We start from the raw sequence: 20860 nt of genomic DNA, 5'->3' as shown, positions 1-20860 counted from the left end.
GGACTCAGATATGTGAGACAAAGTTTCACCCTCATTACCTCTATAAAGAGCCCTCTGGATGCGCTTCATCCCAGGCAGCTGATTGGAGATCTGGTGTGCTTTGTAAACTTTCGGTCAAACTATAGTAAAATGGTTCAGAAAGAGCAGAGTAGCCATTTTGATGTAACAGCTATGGGTACCCTGCACTCACCAATAAAATACAGCACACCCTTTCAGGGCGCCGGTGCTGTTATTTGTGCAGAGGAGTTGGAACCAGCTCAGCTGACTGGCCAGCAGGTTCTCAGAGCCTGAAGGTCGCTCAGGAGCGATTGCCCGTCTTTGTCCTGTGGAGCAGCTGGTGGGTTCAGACCATGTGCCTTTGGCTTGGCAGCACAATTCTTGACAGCTCAACTACCAGAGCTCCCTCAAGAGCATATAGAATATTTAAAAGTAGACCACATTTTAGATAACAAATAGAATTTCCATGTTCTTTGACCATAATGTAATTAAAATTGAAATTAATAATAATAAAAATCTAAGATACTTACAAATAACTGATATATCAGGGAATGATTCTACCAGAAATAAGAAAATAGTTAGAACTGCATAAAGAATGGAAATATTACATAAAAAGAAAAATCAACTGTAAAAGTATATGTATGACAAAATGAAATCTAAAACTTAATGGATTCTGCTAAGAGTTATTAAGTTATTGGGAGAGGTCTATATTTGCAAGAAAGGTGATCCAACTGAGTGAAAATTATTGAACAATATCATTGATATCACATGCTAACAAAATACTGCTGAAGATTATTAAAAAATGTCTGGAACAGTACATGGAGAGGGAATTTTCAGAAGTTCAAGCGGGATTTAGAAGAGGCCGTGGCACCAGAGGTATCATTGCTGATGTCAGATGGATCCTGGCTGAAGGTAAAAAATAATAGAAGAATGTCTGTTTGTGCTTTATTGACTGTGCAAAGGTGTTTGACTGTGTGGATCATGACAAGCTGTAGCTGACAGTGAGAAGAATGGGAATCGCAGAGCACTTGATTGTGCTCATGAGGAACCTATACCTGGACCAGGAGGCTGTTGTGTGAACAGAGCAGGGGAGCACTGCATGGTTTGGAATTGGGAAGAGAGTGCGTCTGGGATGTATTCTGTCTCTGTACCTGTTCAGCCTGTATGCTGAGGAAATTATTCAAGAAGCTGGACTCTGTGAAGAGGAATGTGGCATCAGGATTACAGGAAGACTCCTCAGTAACTTATGTTATGCAGATGACACAACCATGCTTGCTGAAAGCGAGGAGGACTTGAAGCACTTGTTGTAGAAGATCAAGGAATGCTGCCTTCAGTATGGATTGTATCTCAGTATCAAGAAAACAAAGATTCTCACCACTGGACCAAGAAGCAATGTCATGATGGATGGAGAGGAGATTGAAACTGCCAACAGCTTCATCTTATTTGGATCCACAATTAACACCCTATGTAGGAGATCAGGAAATGAGGAGATGCATTGCAGTGGGAAAATCTGCAGTTAGGGACCTTTCCAAATTATTGAGGTGTAGTGATGTCAGTTTGAGGACTAAGGTGTGTCTGATTTCAAGCCATGGTCTTTCCAGTTGCAAGCTATTCATCTGAGACCTGAACAGTGAATAAGGATGACAGAAAAAGAATTGATGCCTTTGAGCTGTGGTGTTGGAGAACAGCACTGAACATCCAGTGGACGGCCAAGAAAATGAACAGATATGTCTTGGAGAGGGTACAGCCAGAGTGCTCTTTGGAGGCAAGAATGATATGGCTTCGCCTCACATACTATGGACATATTGCTAGGAGGTGCTATTCCTTGGAGAGGGACATAATGCTCGGAAGTGTGGAGGGTCAAAGAAGGAGAGAAAGACGCTCAGCCAGGTGGATTGACAAGGTGACTGATGCAAAGGACTCTTGTGTGTCAGGAAGTGTGAGGATGGCACAGGACAGGACTGGTTTCAGATATTTTATTCTTAGGGTCACTATGAGTTGTACTCAGTGGCACCTAACAACAACAACAACTAAAAATATTAAAAAGGGTTCGAAATTAAATGGGAAATAAAATTGCTATAGAATCTGCAGAATAAAGATGGATTAAAAAAAAAATTCTGTGCATGTACTATCAAATTGGATTTGACTGATACAGAAGGAGATTGCCCCTCCTTCTCCAGCAGAGCATCTGGTGGATTCAAACCACATACCTCTGGGATTACAGTGCAGCTCCTTGCCACTAGGCCTCCAGAGCTCCCTTAGATGCATATTTTTAAAACTCAAGCCTAGGACTGAAACAAAGAGAAAACGTGAGTAGTGGCGTGGTGGCAGTGCTGTTGTACCCCTGTATAACATGCTCTTACATTTGAGTACAGCATACAACTTTATGTGCTAAAAAACAGCGCCAAACAAACCAGAAAACGTAGCCAAAGTGGATTGGTGACTTTTGGAAAAGTGTTTCTAAGTGGAATAAAACCCAGAAAATTTGAATAGGTCTCCATTCAGTAAAGAAAGAACCTCATATATATGCCTACTTTTTTCTTTTTTAAAATTTTATTAATTTTAATGAACATTTACAGAGATTTTGGATTACCATTCATTCATTGTTGCAGTATTTTCTCTACCCCCCCAGTTCATTCCTCTTCCCCCCCTTGAAAGTCTGTTTTTAGTTGTTCCATTGCCATAGTGCTTGTCAAAACCAGTTCTGATTAATCTCCTTTGTCAATGTGTCCTTTGCCATTCCCTATAACTCCTCCCTGAGAGAGACTTCTCCCTGATTCATTAGGAAAAGGGGATGGCATATTCTCTTAGCTACTTCCTGCTGAAAAGGGATGCTGTAGGTTTCAGGGTGAAGATCTTCTCTCACTACTCTAAAGGGCCCCTTTGGCAATAGGAAACACGTAGACTATTGTGGAGATTGATTTTGGAATTTAGATGCATTGTTATCAATTGTGCTTAGCCATACATGTTCATATCCTTGATGCATCATGGAACTGTTGCAGCCTAGAAGACACAATTTTAACTAACAAGTTAAAAGTACGAGTCAAAAATTAAAAGCAATAATATTCCAAGTAGAGGTTCTAACAGTGGCACAAATCAAGTTACAGAGGGAAGGTAGTTCTTAAAATAAAAGGCTTATTGACTAGCACTTTGTCTATTATAGTATAACGGTTAGGAACCACAAGATGTAGAGGCTCAACTGTGTCATTTATTGTCCAAATTCCATCTACCACTGGGTTGTTTTACAGCTTGGAAGTTCGCATACAAGGCAGAGGTGAAGTAAGGAACTGTTTATGAGGTTTTCCGTCAATTCCAACAACTAAGAAATAGTGAGAAGAGTTGGGACCTCAGAAGGCTTTTAGGACCAAATAGTAGGCTCTTGTGTCCAGGAGAAAACGAATATACTTACCAGTAATGTTAATGCTCACCCACAGCTCTTCTGGGAGGATCTAAATCGTTGAAGCATCCTCCTTTGTTTCCAGCTGGGAGCTGGGGCCTGTCAGTCCTGTCAGCCATGAGGACCTGATGTGGACCACCCTTGGCCAAGTGTCCTTCTGATCCACACTTAAAGCAAGTTGAGTGGGAGCTTCCTCTCTACTCCCTTGCCTATCAGTGGCTCTCGTCTGTGACAGTATCTACTGAAGTGGCCCAGCTTTCCACAGTGGAAGCAATTCTGACCTCCTTTATTACCTTTGGGTGGCACTGTTTATGAGTAAGACTTCCTTTTCCTGACACAGGCCATAAACTGGCAGCAATACCTGCCCCAATAATTTTGGCCATTCTCTGGTCTTTTCTCTTCTCTCTAGATCCCTGTTGTTAAAGGATATATGCCTACTTTTATAGGTGAAAATTCTGCAAAAATAAGAACTGTAGAATTTTAATCATAGAAAGTTTACAGATTCTGAAAGAAGTTAGAGCATTTCTTACCCCAATTGATGATACTTCCTTTATTTCCCTTGGTTCTGAAACTAAACAGATCAAACAACAGAAAATCAAAGGTTAACTTCACTGGTGAACATATTACCAGCTGGCAAACAGATTCCAGCACTTGGTATATTTTTAAAAGAGAGTAGTTATCCCAGGAATGGAGCAGTGGTTCTGGGAAGTCCGTGCAGTTTCTTCTTGAGTGTCCCTTTGGAGGGTCACTGTGTGCATGCCTACATGTGGTCAGCAGAAGATGTTCCATTACCAGCATCACCTTCTTGTGGCTAGATAACATGTCTTTTGTAAACTTCAGATAAAAGAGAATCTCCTTACTTTTGGTAGGGGATATCCACCAAAAATACCTACACAATAGTATACTGAGTTTAGAAACAAGGTAAAAATATGTCCTGCTCCCACTTTTGTTAATCATCATACTGAATATCCTAGTCAGGGCAAAGCAAGACAAAGTTTAAAACAACAAGCATTGGTGAAGAGGAAGCAAGACTTACTATTTGCAAATGTTTCATCAATCTAACAAAAATTTACTTTTATGAAACTTGAGAGACCTTCATTCTGTATGTGTATTGCATGTTACATGATGAAAAGTTAACCAAAAGTATTAGATTCATTCAGTTTTCCTGTGAGTTGGCTTGGCTTTGGCCTGCCTTCCTCAGCCCATACATCAAAAGACATTTTGTTCAGTTTTCTTTAACTTTTTTTAAAAAATAAGACTATTATTGTAAAAATAGAAGAATGACTAGTAAGATGTGGATAATGTTCAAAAAGGGTAAAGGGGGGGAGAGTTGGGAACCACAGGGGTCACAGAGTGTGGGGGATGAAGGAACTAGGATAGTTCTAGTGAGACCTGACAAGATGATAGCAGTCACAGCTCAGTGATGATTGAGGTTCTACAGCACAGTGTGTAGGAATGATTGTGTGAAGCACAGTGTGAAGGAAGGAATGTGTAAAACACTAGGCATGAATGAAACACGTGTAGAACAGTCTTGTGTGCAAATCAAAGAACTTTTTTATTTAGAATAAATAAAATATTTATATGGATGAGGGGGAGAAATGCTGTTGTGTTGCTGCCAAACCATAGAAACACATACAAATCCCTTTCCAACCCCCACTGTCCCCCAAGTCGGCCGTACCCCACTTCTTTCCAGGCAGCAGCCACAGTGACGAGTTTTGGGTTTATTTAGTCTGTCTTCTTAGACTTTACCTAGAGATTGATGTATCTATAAGCCACATTGGCCTTTTTAACGAATTTGCAGAGTAGTGTGATAAACTAGATAATGTTCAGCACCTTGGCTTTTAATTCAAAATTATAATTTTAAGATGTGCTTATGTGTATGTTGACACTCATGCATCATTCCATTTCACTGCTCTGCAGTGTGCAAATTTCTGAGCATGCCACAGTGTATTACATCTTCCAATGAGCATGTTCCGTTTGTTCATGGTGGTGCTTTTTTTTTAAATTATTTCAGTGCTGAAATGAATGTCCTTGAACAAATAAGACTTTGTACACATGCACACACCAGTTACAGACCTTTTTTTTTTTAAAAAAAAAAAAAAAGACAATTCCTTTAATACGGGTTTTGCATGTTTAGTTTACAGATTGTGAAAACTCAGGTCTGAAAAGTACTGAAATACACAGGTAAATATTAGGTTCTCTGGGGCAAATATTTTGTGATATCAAGTGGAGAACTGACCTGGCCCTCAGACATTATGTCCGTGCTTTTGAAAAAACAAGTTTTGCATTTACTGTAGTCTGAGATTTATAAACAAGTGTCTTTTGGTTGTAAAGGTAAACAAAAGGGTCGGGCAATATTGCAAACTACAAAATCATGCCCCCTTGTTATGGCTAAGCATGAAATGCTTGTGGACTGGAACAGGTAAGTAGTAACTCTGGTTTTTGCCAGTTGAGAGGGAAACATGTAAACCACTTGTGGCAGAAACTTGCCCACTTATGAGTGAAAATACATCATTTTAATAGAATAGGTTGAGGAGAAAGTGCCATCATTAGGTTAGGGTTTATGGCCCGGTGATACCCTTACTCCCCTGTAGTCTGTGGCCTCAGCAAAGCAGAGATCTAAGATACGCAAATGATGAACGAGAAGGAAACATGCTGAATGCTGTTTGTGTTTGATCACAGTTGGTTGAGAGTACTCCATGTGCTCTGCTCTGTGCCTCGCTGCCAGTTTGTGTGGTCACATCCTGTAAAGAGCACTGTTAACTTGAGTTGGTACTGAAATGCCCAAGGTCCGTTTAAATAAAATAGCCATGATGTCCTGAACAGTCATAACTCCTGACAGGCTCTGTTCTTTACTTTGGCACTGGCAGGAGACTGCCTTGTCTATTGCTAGGGAAATGCTTTCTCCGTTGGAGCCCCATGAGACCATCATTCAGCTTCAGTTCTGATCCAATTGCTTGTTGGGTAGTGCCTAGTTGATCACAACTCAGAGTGACCCTGTGAAGCACAGGTCAGAACTTGGCCCTATCCAGCAACCTCACATCTTCGACCTGCTCGCGCCCAAGCCTGTTGTTGTATTCATTGTTTTGATCCATCTTGAGCGTCTTTCTCCGACTCCACTTTTTCCAACATGTCTTTTTCTTCCAGGAACTGTCCTGAAGCGCTTGCTCCAAGATAGCCCTATTTGCTCTTCAGGCAGTTGATGAGCTGTTCAGTACTCTTTGCCAGCAAGCGCTCCAAGACAGTTCAATGCATCGATTCTTCCTTGGTCTTCCTTATTCTTTGTCCATTTGTCACATACATATGAAACAATTGAAAATACCATAGTTTGGGTCTGGAGCACCTTAATCTTAAATCCTTGTTCTTGAGTACTTTGAAGGGGTCCTTGATAGCACATTTGCCCAGTGCAACATGTCTTTCGATCTTTTAACTGCTACTGCCATGTGTGTTGATTGTAGATCTGAGTGAAATTAAACTGACACCTTCAGTCTTTTCTTCCGCCTTTTGTCATGATGTTGCCTATTGATCAGTGATGAGGGGTGTTTTTGTTTTCTTGATGTTGAGATATAATCCATATTGAAGGCTGCATTCCTTGATCATCTGCAGCAAGCACGTCAAGTCCTCCTCACTTTCAGCGAGCAGGATGGTTTCATCTGCATAAGGCAGGTTATTGATGAGTCTCCCTCCAATCCTGATGCCACATTCTTCTCCATACAGTCCAGCTTCTCGAATAATTTCCTCAGCATGTAGATGGAATAGGTCTGGAGAAAAGATACAGCCATGGGAGTAACAGAAATCCTCAATTTCTTCATCTTTGGCCTTAGTACTTGGTGTGTATATATGAATATACGTATCTTAAAGGGCCTTCTTTGTATTCTTACTGGATAGTATCCTGTCCCTGGCAGCACTGTACTTCAGGACAGACCTTGAAATGTTCTCTTTGATAATTAGTACACCATTCCTCTTCAGTCTGACATTCCCAGCACAGTAGATCACATGACTCAGGACGGTCAGTATCTCCGATTGCTAATGCCTGTGATGTCAGTCTTAGGAGTTTCGTTTTGCTTTTCAAACCTCCAATTTTCCTGGTTTCATACTTTTTATATCTCATGTTCCAGTTATTAATGAATATTTGCTACTCTTTCTCCTTATTTCAAGTCTTGCCACATCAGCAAATGAAGGGTACTTCTTTGGGTGAAAGCTCTGCTCCACCAGCATCATGATAGACTTCCTGAGCCCATCTTGAGTGCCTTCCAGGCTGAGGGACTCGTCTTCCAGCAGTGTCTGAATCCACCAGTGTCTTCTGTTGTCCATAGAGTTTGGCAGGCCTGTTCACTTCAGGAGTGATGTTGCCTCATCAGTCTGATTCTGGAAGCTCCCCTGAAACCTGCCCACCATGGTTGACCCTGCTCATAATTCAGTTATCAGTGGCATAGCCTTCAGCACCATGTAGACCACCACAGCACAGCAAAATGGACAGAAGAATTGCTTGGGACCTGCAATTTAACATGAAAGACTTCTTCTCGGCCTTGGGAGGTGGGCCGGCAGCCATTCAAGTACCCCTACTGCCTCATGTGTTTGGATAGGACTTCACTTTGTGCTTTTTAAGATGGGGGAAGACAGCTACACCGTTTTCACAAATCCTCCAGTCACTGATTCTCTGCTAGTTAAATTCTGCTTGATAAGGAAGCATGCTCAATTCTAAAATTGCTTTTTCCTTTTCAAGTTTTGATGGTGTAAGTAGTCTTGTAGTTACTGTGGGATGCTGTCAAGCCCACTGGACTCTTCGCAATCCTGTCGATAACAGATGGAAACTGCCCTGCCAGCACCATCTCACCACCTCTGCCAGGCTCGACCCCGTAACTGTAGTCATGGCATCACTCCATCTTATTCAAAGTCCTTTTCCTTCTTTTTTGCTGATCCTCTACTATTCCAAGCATGGTTTCTTTTTTCAATCATTAATCACAGTTGATTAATGTAATTATTTTATTACAGTGTTTAAAACTATGATAGATGGAGAAGAGATTGGCATTGTTAAAAGTTTGGCTTACGAGGTTCCAAAATCAACAGTCTTGGTACCAGCAGTCAAAAGACAAATGAGGTTAGGAAAATCAGCTATCTGGGACCTCTCCAAGAGGTGAAGAGCAACAGTATCAGTCTATAGAAAAAGGTGTGCCATATTCAGCCCATGATCTTAGCAATTATTTGCTATGGATCAGAGAGCTGGACAGTTACTAAAGATGACAGAAGAATCAATGCCTTTGAATTGTGGTGCTGGAGAAGAGAGTATTGAACATACCGTGGGCTGCCAAGAGAACAAACAGGTCTGACCTGGAGAGAGTGAAACCAGGTTTCTCCTTGGAGGCAAGGCTTTATCTCTCAAACTTTGGGCATGTTTCCAGGAGAGACCATTCCTTGGAGAAGGACATGCTTTGAGGGGTAGAGGGACAGCTCAGGAGAGGAAGACCTTGCATGAGATAGATTGACACAGTGACGAGGGTAAGGGGGTAGGTGTGTGGCTCAGAATAGGGCAGTGTTCAGAGCTATTGTGCATGGGGTCATTCTGAGTCGTAGTTGACCCGATGGCACATAATATACCATAATTGTCCTTTTATGACTGATGTCTCCCAGCATGATTTGTTTTAATATATCCACTTGTTGTAGATTTGTTCATAATCTGCTTGTGCAGTATTTGACTTCTTGCTCATTTGTTAGTGATGCATACTATTCCATTATATGAATATACCATAATTTATTTAGCCATTTATCCTTTGACAGGTATTTGGGTTGTTTCCAGCACTCTGCTATTATAAATAGTGCTACAATAAACATGAATATCTAGCCAGCATAGTGTTTTTTAAATAACATCTTCTATACATTCTAAAAAGGCCCTGAGTAGATCATACCCTATTTTCCCTTAGATACAATATTATGATCATTGTTACAGTTCTGAACAAGATAAATGATTAGGAAGCTGTACACTTAGCTGTGTGCTCAGTTCCCAATATCAGCATATATACTCTGTGTCAGTTTATACAGTGAGTTCTCATAACTACTTAAAACATGATAGAACCTAGGGAGCTCTGGTGGCCTAGTGGCAAGAAGCTGCACGAAGCTGCACTGCAATCCCAGAGGTGAGCAGTTCAAATCCACCAGATGCTTTGCTGGAGAAGGAGGAACAATCTCCTGTACCAGTTAAATCTGATTTGATGGTACACACACACACACACACACACAAATATAAAAATAAAGTAAAAAAAATTATAGAACCTACACTATGATCAAATTAGAACCACCACATCAACCTACCAGTTCACATAGCTCAACGTCGGGGAATTTTGATGACCACTTGAATTTTAGAAGGACTTCTGACAGGATTAGAAAACATTTTACTGAACATTTTCAACACACATTATGAACCATCCTGGTGCGTGATGAGAACTGATGTGTGAGGTCTGGACTTGCCATTAGCAGGTCCTCGGATAATGCCCTTGACCTTAGCTCTTTGTTCAAGAGTGAATTCTGTGCTTTTTAGTCTTTAGAAAGACTTCTTGCTGCTTCGACAAGCCTCATCATGGACCTTTGGATGTTGGTTAATTTGCATATATCTTTTCAGTCTTAATTTTTTTTTAAAGGAAAAAAAAGAAGCCTCCTCCTCCTCCCCCCCCCCTTTTTTTATTGGGAAAAACATATTGGGGGTACAAGGAGGTGAGGGTTGGGGGCAGAAGGGTGAGGATGGGCCAGGATGCAGTTGCAGAGCTGCACAGTTTGGTCGGTGGGGGGAGCAGGTGAAGGAAATGATGAGGGTCCAGTGGGGACCAGATGCTACAGAGGAATGACAAGCACGTTCCAATAGTAATTAAACCAACTGTCTTATTGATTTGGGAATTGGATGCCGACTCTCTGGCTTCTTCATGCTGAACAGGGGCGTAGATGTAAAGGGGGGAAGGGAGGACGCTTTATCACCTTACTGGTGGTCTTCGGTTAAAGCTGCTTGCCTTCTTGCTCTGTTAGAATATATTTTCCTGTCATTTGCTCCCCTCTGGACTGCAGAGTGTTTTCCTAGGAGGGTCCAATGGGGATGGCTGGTTGAAACCAGAGGCTCCATCCTCCTTTGCTTCCTTAGCTGTCAGTTGAATTTCCTTTTTGTCACTGGCACTGGGTTCAGGGTCAATTCTGGAGTAAAACTCAAGAGTTAAGGTTGCCTATAGGAAAGGGAGCAAACCTAGAGAGAACAAACTTGTGAGTTACAAATAGAAGGGCTTTGAGGGTGTTGCTTTCAGGTTTACTTGGGGGGAGGGTGGCAGAATGTGGCCTAGGTGACATTGAATACCCTAGGCATTCTTTTTTTTTTTCTCCTTCCCCACCCAGGGGTCAGATGGCACAATCTGGGGGCTGAGGAGCTCACCCTGAGGGCCGCCACAGCTCACCCCGAGCCGAGGGCTGAGGGCAGCCCACCCCGGGCAGAGGGCCGCGACGGCTCGCCCTGAGCCGGGGGCCGAGGGCAGCCCATCCCAAGCAGGGCAACACCCCTCAGGAGCTGGCTGGTGTACTCCCCTTCCAATTGCCCCTACCCCAGTCTGGTCCCCTCGCCTGACTGAGGACTCTGTGGTCAGGGATAGTGTTTCCAATTCCAGCACTGCCACTTTTACCCCCCCATAAGTGGTCATACTATATTTTGAAGTAGGTGTCACTGGGAACCTGAGAATTGTGAACAGACTCCCCCCAGGTCTAACCATCTTTTGGCAGAAGCATTCAACAGAACAAAATATGTGGTGCATTTAGGATGTCGGTCCTCTCGTGCATACTGCCACTGTTAAGGTCATCAGACTCACAGTGACTTTCAGCAATCCATTGCATAGGTAATCATCTTCTTTGGCCTGTCTAATGAATACATAATCTTCTTCTTTGGCCTGTCCAATGCATAGGTAATCGTCTTCTTTGGCCCATTTATCCTTGCATTCCTGTTGTTGAGGCTCGATCTTCACTGAGGGCCAGTCATCAACTGTTTAAGTGTTCAATTATCAATAAGCCGAAGTCTGTGGAGGCCATAATGGCCCTGCTTTAAGTGGTTTGCTGCTCCCGCAGCTCACCACGCTGTCTCTGCCTCCGCCGCCATCTTGGATACCCCCTTTTTTCTTTTTGAATAGATAGGAATCCTGCCAGCATTGAATAGTAGAGAACACGGATCTTGCTCCTAGCCGTGTCCTGTAGATCCCGTTTCCTTTACGCTGTTTAAGTAGCAGCATTTATTTCTTTTCTTTCTCTTTCCATATTTTTAGTATTTGTTTAAATATAAGCAGATACAGCCTTATTCCCTTGTTTTCCTACCCCTCTTCATACTGCTTTTGCCATATACTGTGTATGTTCTGCTATTGTTTTCAGTACTTACGTAGAGCCTCCTGGAAATGCTCCTGTCTCCGTCCCTGGATGACTTGCATCTTCTTTGGTATAGCTCCAGTTTCATTGTCTAGACGTGTTGTAGTTGATTTGACCCCCGCTCTGTCTCTTGGCATGTCAGCCATGTTTTCCTGACCCTTGCTGACAGTGCTGTGGTGATAACATCCCGTGTCATTCTTAAGTATCCCAGTTATCTCCTAAGGGAAGTTTCCAGAAGAGAGCTTCCCCAAATCAAAGGGAAATGTATGTTTGCATTTTTAGTAGAAACTGTGGTGACTGAGTTCACGGGATTGTGCTGCTAACCCCAGCGTGAACCTTCTGCGGTGGCTCTGCCATCAGCTGCTCTGTGGGAGAAGATGGGCTGTCTCCCCTGCAATGTACAAGACACTCTTAAGTTTTACAGCCTCGCAGACCCTGTGAGGCAGCTGTAGTCACGGGGAGTCGACATGAGTGGGCATTAACCGACTGGCACTTCACAGCATGTGATGTGTCAGCTTGCCCACAGCCTCCTCACCAGAGTATCAGAGTTTCACCAGTCTGATGGGTGAAAGGATTGTGGCCAGTTTAGGTCTATATTTCTCTGAGTGAAGTTGGGTACCTTTTCATATCTTTGATGGCCGCTTGCATTTCTAAACTGTGTTTCATGTCCTTTATAGATATTTCTATTAGGTGGTTAGAACATTTGTCAGAAACTTGAAATTGTCAAGATTCCGTTCTATGAAATACTATATGGCTGTTACATTGATTCCTTCCCAAAAAAAATTTTTATTTCTCTTTTGAATTTGTCTGTAGTAGTGGATTTATTTTTGTTTTTGTAATAGGGTTGGGGATTTTTTAAAATTATATTTGCAAAGATTGATGTCTTCTAGTATATTTGTTTTATCATATAAAAACTTTTTGTTTTAATATAGTTGAATTTATTCATTTTCTTTCATGGCTTCCAGATTTTACATCATTAGTAATGATTTTAATCACTTAAAAGGTAGAAAGAAGTTTGCTTGTATTTTCTTTCACTGCTTCTATGATTTGGCCCTGCTCACCCGCCTTCCTCTCCTTCAGCTTTTCTACAGACAGAAGAAGAAGGGCCAAGGGGGAAGTGTGCCATCCCTTCAGTTCATTCTTTCTGGAAAGTAAAAATCCAGTCTCTTCCTGACAGTTTCTCTTGATAGACTTGTTCATTACTAGATGGTTCCAATGTCTACGTGAAGCTAAGTCTGCCTCCTGTTACTTCTAGTCATGAATCCCGGTTTGGCTTTCTGAATTGTTCCCTCGTTAAAGCCCTCTTTATAGTTAGCTGTGTTACATTCAGGTTGGCTTCAGCTTTCCACCCCCTCAGGTTGGCTTCAGCCTTCCACCCCCTCAGGTTTGCTAAGTACTTCAGTGACTTAAAGACTCAAACATTGAACTGTGTTAATAACTGCACATACACCTTAAATACTCTACAGCTAGCAGTGTGATGAAACAAATTGTATTTGAATTACTGAATGTTGGTTGTTGTTGTTATGTACTGTCGAGTCGCTTGTGACTCATAGTAACCCTGTGTACAATATCCCTGAAACCTGCTCTATCCTGCACCATCTTTACTGTCTCCAACACACTTACCCTCATTACCCCGTCACAGAATCAGTCCATCTCATCGATGGTCTCCTTCTCTTTGTCCATCCCTCCACCCTTCCAAGCATGATATTCCTCTCCAAGGACCAGGCTATCCTTGCAACATGGCCAAAGTATGTCAGACAAAGCCTCAGAATCCTTGCCTCCAAGGAGCAGCCTGGCTTCGCCCTCTCTAGGACGAACCTGTTTGTTCTCCTGGTAGTCCATGATATAATGACTGAGATGACTGAATGGAGACCAGTTTTCTCTTATGAACAAACGTTTGCCCAGTGCAGTGAGTCCTTGAATGGGAAACCTATCTGTGCAGTCAACCTTCACTTGGTTCAGCGTTCAGTGCTGATCCCTCTCTCATTAGTGATGGGTTTATAGGAGTCTGTCATAGTATCTTTTGTTCTTTTTTCTATCATTAAAATATTTTTTCAGTGAAATACTAAAAAATAAATTTTTACTTTTGTTATAATTATTATGTACTGCTGAGTCTTCCATGAATCAAAATAACTCTGTGAACACTGCACTGAACCTTGTCCTATCTGAGCATGTCCTCATTGTCTCTGACACATCTGAGCCCATTGCCACAGTCACTGTGTCAATCTCTCTCATCTAGAATCTTCCTCTCTTGCACTATCCCTCTACACTTAAAGCGTGATGTCCTTCTCCAAGGACTATTCCTTCCTGGCAACAGGCCCCAAAGTATGAGAGACAGAACCTCAAAATCCTTGCCACCAAGGAGAAACTTGGTTTCACTCTCTAAAGGGTTGTTCTCCTGGCAGTTCATGCATGGTATATTCAGTACTTTTCTCCAGCACCACAGTCAAAGGCATCGATTCTTTTGTCGTCCTGATTCATTGTCCAGCTCTCACATGCGAAGCAAGCAGTTGAGAAGACCATGATCTGGATCAGACACACTCTCTAGACTAATATCATTGCTTTTTAGCGCTCTGGAGAGATCCATCTTTTGATTTCCTCACTGCTGGTGCCAGGAGTGTTAATTGTAGGTCCAAGCACGATGAGATCTCAGTCCTTTCTCCTTCTATCATGACACGCCTGTTGTTCCAGTGGGGAGGATCTTTGTTTTCTTGATGTTGAGATACAATTAGTGAGTCATGATAGATACTTAGTTTCTAATTTCCCTTTAATATTAATTAAGTTAGCTCTAGAAATGTTGTATCTAACACACATGCCACTTTTAAAGGTATTTCATGATGAGTTAAATAGTCAAGTTTCCTTTTTATTTTAATAAGGACAAACTATGATGACCTCACCCTCATAGCATGCATTTATGACCCTCTAGGTCCCTGCCCGGTGTGGTGTCACTGTCCGAGACAGTTTGAAGAAAGCATTGATGATGAGAGGGCTGATCCCAGAATGCTGTGCTGTCTACAGAATTCAGGATGGGTATGGTTTACATGTAACGTGAAAGTGAATGCTTCCACAAGGAAACAATGCAGACTTTATCAGCGTCAGGCTTTCCTGTAGGGTCCTTTCCTAAACCTGATCTTACTTTGTGGAGCTGGTGGCTTAGTGTAAGGAGCTGGTACTGCCAATACAGAGGCACACGGTTCCAATCCATCTGCTGTTCACAGGGAAGACAGGCAGATCCTCCTGTATGAGTCACTGCCTCTGACAGCTCAGGGGAGGATGAGAGAGCGGTCAGTTCTGACTCAGTGGTATAAAACAACAGTCTTACATTAAGAATAAAGTCACCTGGGTAAATCACACAGAGCCTGAAACCATAACATGAAACCATTTTGTGTGACATTTGTGTTTATTGCTCTGATCAAGTGACTTTATTTGGAATTTTATATTCTTTACAAGTTTTGAGCCATGCAGCTTATTTGGATTATGGATTCTTCCCTACACTCTGATTTTTAATACAAAAGTCTCAAAAAAATTAACATTTATTTTCGATTAATTTTTTCCGTTCAGAAGGTAGCTAACATTGGGGACAGGCCCCAAACTTTTGAGCCCTGGGGCTTACTGTCCCCTGAGTCTATCCTCCTTTAAATGGAGAGAGAAGTCCATGCCTGTGATTTTTTTCCTATCTTGGACCCCAGGAACAATCCATTTTCTGCTGTTGTAGGTCCTTTCTGGAGCTGACTTGAAGAAAAGAGTACATCTCTTTACCCTGCTGTTTGTCCAAGCGTGACACATTTATTTGGGGTAAACTTAAAAATTAATTAATTTCTTGCCATTTAAATTTCTAACGATGGAAGACCAGGGAGCCAAGCCTCCCTCACTGTACTAGCCCCTCAATAACCAACTTTCAGATCTCCAGTGCAAGGCCCCTGACACCGCTGAGTTGCTAACCACACACTGTGTCTGCGCCTTTCAGAGAGAAGAAGCCCATCGGCTGGGACACAGACATCTCCTGGCTCACTGGGGAGGAGCTGCACGTGGAAGTGCTAGAGAACGTCCCGCTGACCACACACAACTTCGTACGTCCCTTTCCGTGCTCCAAGACTTCATCGTTGTTCTCATGAATGAATTTTTATTCATGACTGAAATATCAGTCAATTATTTTGGAATTTACTTTTTGCTGAACTTGAAAATATGTTTATGACTTTAAAAACTCGTGTTTAAACGCAGTCTTATTTTAACAATATTTTCTGACTAAAACATGGTACATACCATTATTAAAAGGGGAGAACCCAGAAATTGGAATGGTTCAGAAATATATGGGGCGAGATGGAATCCCCTCGCAGAGGTCAGGATTTGTTAGTTGGTCGCAGTGTGCTCTGCGGCCTTCCTCTGTGTCCACGCACAAATGTGTGCACCTGGTCTGTGAGCCCATAGTCCCTCCTCTTTGCCCCGCCCTTTCCCTTCCACTCACTCTCCACCTTTTAACCAAGCAGGTGTGTCCCATGGGAAGGGTAGCAATGGGATGTGCTTCACCTGTTCAGGTTGTTAAATGCAAAAACACATTGTGAGTCTCTTTGCATGTCAGTATGTCCAGCTTTGTCTTTTGTAGTGATTTCCTGATGGCCCAGGAGAGCAGGGATTTGGGTGTTGAACTGTCCCGTGGTTGTCAGACATTGCAGTTGCTGTTTTGCACTCTGTTGCATACAGGCTAAAAGGGACCCATCCCAGTACACACAGCTGCCGTGGGACGTGAGTGTTTCTGAAGGATAGGTTGGTGGAAGTGCAGGAGGCAAGTGTTAAACTTGCCATTATCTAGTTTCTGTGTCTGTTAAAACCTACTGTCAGCTAACAATAGATAAAAAAGCATACGTAGTCAGCGTTCGTATGGTTATGTGAATGCAGCTGTATACTTGGGCATGTGTAAAATACCTTATCATTTGTGGTCAGCCTACTGAGAATATGGAATGGAGAAGGACTTAGAAGCCATCCCTGTTCTTCCCTCTGAAGAGCCACTGTGAACTGTTTATCCTTCTTATGTCTTCAGTTTACAATATCCACCAAGTACATACTTTGTCAACAGTTCTGGCTTTGATAACAGGTCTGTTGATGCAGTCCACACAGAGATCAGGGCCTTTTTTACAGGGAGTTCCTCCATTCCGCTCTCAATATCTACAGCGAGAAAAGCTCACGGATCTCGGAGGTCTAACCCTTGACAAATGGATGATTTGCTTGGAGCCCTTGAAACTGTCTTAAAGGGAGTCCCTTTTCCTAGTCAGGCAATTTAAGAAAAGTTACTCAGATTTTCCTGCTTGTAATCTTCCAAATAATTGGTTCTATATATTTATCAAATAATACATGTATATGGTTTCTAAACCATAAGGAGGGCCAAGAGAACAAACAGATCTGTCTTGGAGAGGGTACAGCCAGAGTGCTCTTTGGAGGCAAGAATGATGAGGCTTCGCCTCACATACTTTGAGCATGTTGGTAGGAGGTGCTATTCCTTGGAGAGGGACATGATGCTGGGAAGGGTTGAGAGTCAGCAAAGGAGAGGAAGACCCTTGACCAGGTGGATTGACACGGTGACTGCTGTAATGGACTCTTGTGTGTCAGGAAGTGTGAGGATGGCACGGGACAGGACTGCGTTCAGATCTTCTGTTCACAGGGTCACTGTGAGTTGACTCGACAGCACCTGACAACAGTAGTGGTTTCTAAATGATCTGAAAGCAAACCCCAACTCTTCTGCTATTGACTCACTTCCCTCAGCATCTCTGCAGGCTCCCCACAATCGTTGTCCCCTCTCCCCAGAGTTTCTGGTGGGCATGGGAGGGGAGGTCTAACTGCTGACCATCCAGTTAACAGCCAAGTGCTTAACACAGGTGCCACCAGGGTTCCAAACAGTGACAAGGGGCCTCTGACGGAGAGGAGCCCACCACTCGCTTCCAGTCTCACTTACTGTTGTATGCGCGTGTGATGACTGGTGTTTGCACCGCTGGACACGCTGACCGAGCTCTGGTGACCCAGTGGGAAGGAGCCAGCTGCCAGCCCAGCAGCCTGCAGTTCAAGTCGCCCAGCTGCTCCCCAGGAGGGAGGTGGGCAGCCTTGTCCTGCGCATTGGTGCTGTCGTCGTGGGTGACGAAGCTTACACACGGACTCGCCCCTCACGGAGTCCTGTCTAAAGCGGAGAAAACAAGCCCCTGCCTTCAGTGTCCTGTCGTGTGCCGTCAGGTCAGGCCTCGCTCAGGGCTGACCCTGCAGAGGGCTTGCAGGAGCAGTAAATCGCACAGGAGCGTGCTTATCTTTGTTCTGCGGAGCAGTTGGTGGATTGCAACCTCGGGCCTTTAGTTGTCCAGCGCAGCTCCTTACCACTCAGCCATCAGCGCTCCCTTCCAGGTGACTGACTGCCTCTAAACACCTACTGGAGGGTCGCCTGTGAGTCGGTTCCAACTCAACAGCACACAACAACAATACTCTGAAGGCAGAGTGTCGTGTTTTATGAGCCTTAGACATGATTCCCTGAGGGGAGAGTCCATTTGCACCAGCTTAGTCTTCCACCGTCCTCCTCACCCCCTCGTTGCTGTTCATTGACAGTGGTCGCTTCACCACTCTCCCTGTGCAGGGATTCAGTCGTCCTTGCCCTGCCTCTGTCCTGCTTGTCATCCAGCTCTCATGGTCATGTGGTCTGGCTTAACAGCAGATGCCAGGGTTTCAACCCTTCTACCTTCTTGCCATCTACGTTTCCCCTTGGGTATTTGAGGATGAGATACACTTAGTTCATCTCCTCCTTTTAGCTTAGTGTCTATTGTAGAGTGTGGTTTTCACAGGATACGTGGTAAAGATGTATTGTTTACACTTACGTAAGAGCAAGAATGTTGATTTCTCAACGGCTTCTCACAGATTTAAACATCCTCTCTAATTTGTCACCTTGCAGGTACGGAAAACTTTTTTCACCTTAGCATTTTGTGACTTTTGTCGAAAGCTGCTTTTCCAGGGTTTCCGTTGTCAAACCTGTGGTTACAAGTTTCACCAGCGATGCAGCACGGAGGTGCCACTGATGTGCGTCAATTACGACCAGCTGGAGTAAGTGACCACCGAGCTCTCTCATCTTTCTCACGTGTGGAGCTGGTGCGCTGTACAATCTGAGACATTTTCTACCTGGTTCAGTTGTTGGGATGTAAAAAATTACAAGTACAGGGTGAGACAGAGCCTTCCCTCAGATTCTGGTTCCAACTTTATTTCTAGTTTATTTTCTCTCTTAATTAACAAAGACCCACCCAGAGAAAGGAGCTCTGGTGACATGGTTCTTTGTTGTGCTGCTGCCCGGAGGTGGGTGGTTTTAGTCCACCAGCAGCTCCTTGGGAGGAAGAGGAACACTCTTGTGTAGAGATTGAGAACCTCAGAAGCCCAGTGGAGGGTCATACAGATAGGAACTGATGACAGCTGGTTTGGGATTTCAGCCTTCGAGATAGTCACGCTGGAATTGTCCTGCAGGAATGGAAGGTTTGTTTTTTTGGAGTTAACCTCCGTGTTTTTGGCCCACAGATTAGAGGTCTGCTTCTGTCCGTCTCTGTAAATCACTTTTCCTTCTTCCTCTCCCCCCCTCCCCGCCCATTTGCTCACTTTTCCTTCTTCCTCTCTCCCCCCCCACCGCCCATTTGTTTTTCCCCTTTCTCGCTCCTTCTCTCTGCCTCCATCTCTCCACTTCTCTATTTAAAAGGAAAGGTCTATCAGAGTATCTCTATCTAAAATTTCTTTTTGTTTTATGCCATATTTTTCTATCATAAATTGGCTAAGATTATGAAATTTTTTTATTTCATTATTACTGATAATGTTAAAATCTTAACTGTTAGTCACTTGAGCAACTAAAATACAACTTTAACAGTACTTTAGCAGTAAATTATAGAGAGATACTCAAATTTAGAGGACTCAGGTGGCTTAGTAGTAAAGGATTGTGCTGCAGACACAAAGGTACATGGTCTGAATCCACCAACTACTCCATGAGAAAGATGGGCAATCTCTCCCCCATGGAGTTTTCTGCCCCTAAAAACCTGCTAGAGGGTCCACTATAGGTCAGTTACAACTCGACAGTTTGTACTAGCAACTTTCGTTTAGTCATAATAGATTTTCTCTTTTAATTCCTTAGCTGTAAAGCATTTTTTTCCTCTTATTATTTAGAAATTTGCTGTCTAAAAGAATTAGTTTAAACTCTGCATTTACTTTTTGAACGTGTTTGTCTGTTTCCAGAAAAACCTTCCAGTGCAGCTGGGTGGAACTGAGCTTTAGCTGTTGTTTCTGGAAATGGGATTTTGTCCTCTTTTTTCCTAGTAGCAATGTGCTTAGATATATACGTGTGTGGTTTTGCACAAGTTAGGTTTGTTTTGTTTTGTTTTTGTCTCTACCTCACAGTTTGCTGTTTGTCTCCAAGTTCTTTGAGCACCATCCCATCCCGCAGGAGGAGGCCTCCTTAGCAGAGACTGCCCTCACGTCCGGGTCGTCCCCCCCCGCACCTTCCTCGGATGCTCTCGGGTACGGTTTGACCCCTGCTCTTCACTGGCCTGCTATCTGAGCCACTTTCTTGTGGGTTTCTGCTTTAAAAATTTTAAACCTTCCAGAGTTCAGATTGTTAAATGCAAAGTTATTTGAAAAGCCTCCGTCAGCTCCTTATGTGCTTTCAGTACAGATGATGGGGTGAAGGACAGGACCTCTCAGGCCCTGTCACCTGCAGACTGACTTGAGGCCTGCCCCGTGCACACTGCCATATCCAGTGACGTCAGCAACACAGGACACAAGGGCAGACCACTCTTTAGAAGTTTCTAATTAGACCGTGTCACATATGATGGCGTATTTGACCATGTGATAAGGACATAAACATTATTAGTAAATGGAAGACTAGAGAAAGTCACGAAAACTTAATGAAGAAAGTGGAGTTTGAAGTGGGCCTTAAAGAAGCCAGAATTGGAATAAGCCCTTTGCCTAAAAGGTCTGGTGAAGTGTGGGTGCAGCAAGCGAGCGCAGGTGAGGGGAAGGACTGGTGGTCTTGGAGCTAGTGAGAGGCCGCTCTGGTGACTAGCAGGATTATGAAAGCTTGGTGGTGCA

At 43.3% G+C, this 20860-nt stretch overlaps 1 protein-coding gene across 1 annotated transcript in view; it reads left to right on the top strand.

Moving 5' to 3' along the window:
• BRAF (v-raf murine sarcoma viral oncogene homolog B) overlaps nucleotides 1-20860 on the top strand; it is a 74882-nt gene that overhangs the window by 17463 nt on the left and 36559 nt on the right. The window contains exons 3-6 of the mRNA XM_006887165.1: nucleotides 14700-14803; nucleotides 15741-15843; nucleotides 18696-18844; nucleotides 20171-20290. Of these exons, the coding sequence (XP_006887227.1) occupies nucleotides 14700-14803; nucleotides 15741-15843; nucleotides 18696-18844; nucleotides 20171-20290 (476 nt within the window). The remainder of the gene's footprint in view (nucleotides 1-14699; nucleotides 14804-15740; nucleotides 15844-18695; nucleotides 18845-20170; nucleotides 20291-20860) is intronic.

Source organism: Elephantulus edwardii, unplaced genomic scaffold, assembly GCF_000299155.1.
Source record: "Elephantulus edwardii isolate Elephantulus edwardi_28Jun2011 unplaced genomic scaffold, EleEdw1.0 scaffold00055, whole genome shotgun sequence".
Taxonomy (NCBI): Eukaryota; Metazoa; Chordata; class Mammalia; order Macroscelidea; family Macroscelididae; genus Elephantulus; species Elephantulus edwardii.
Note: the sequence above shows the minus strand (reverse complement) of the source record. Positions and strands in the feature narration are given on the sequence as shown.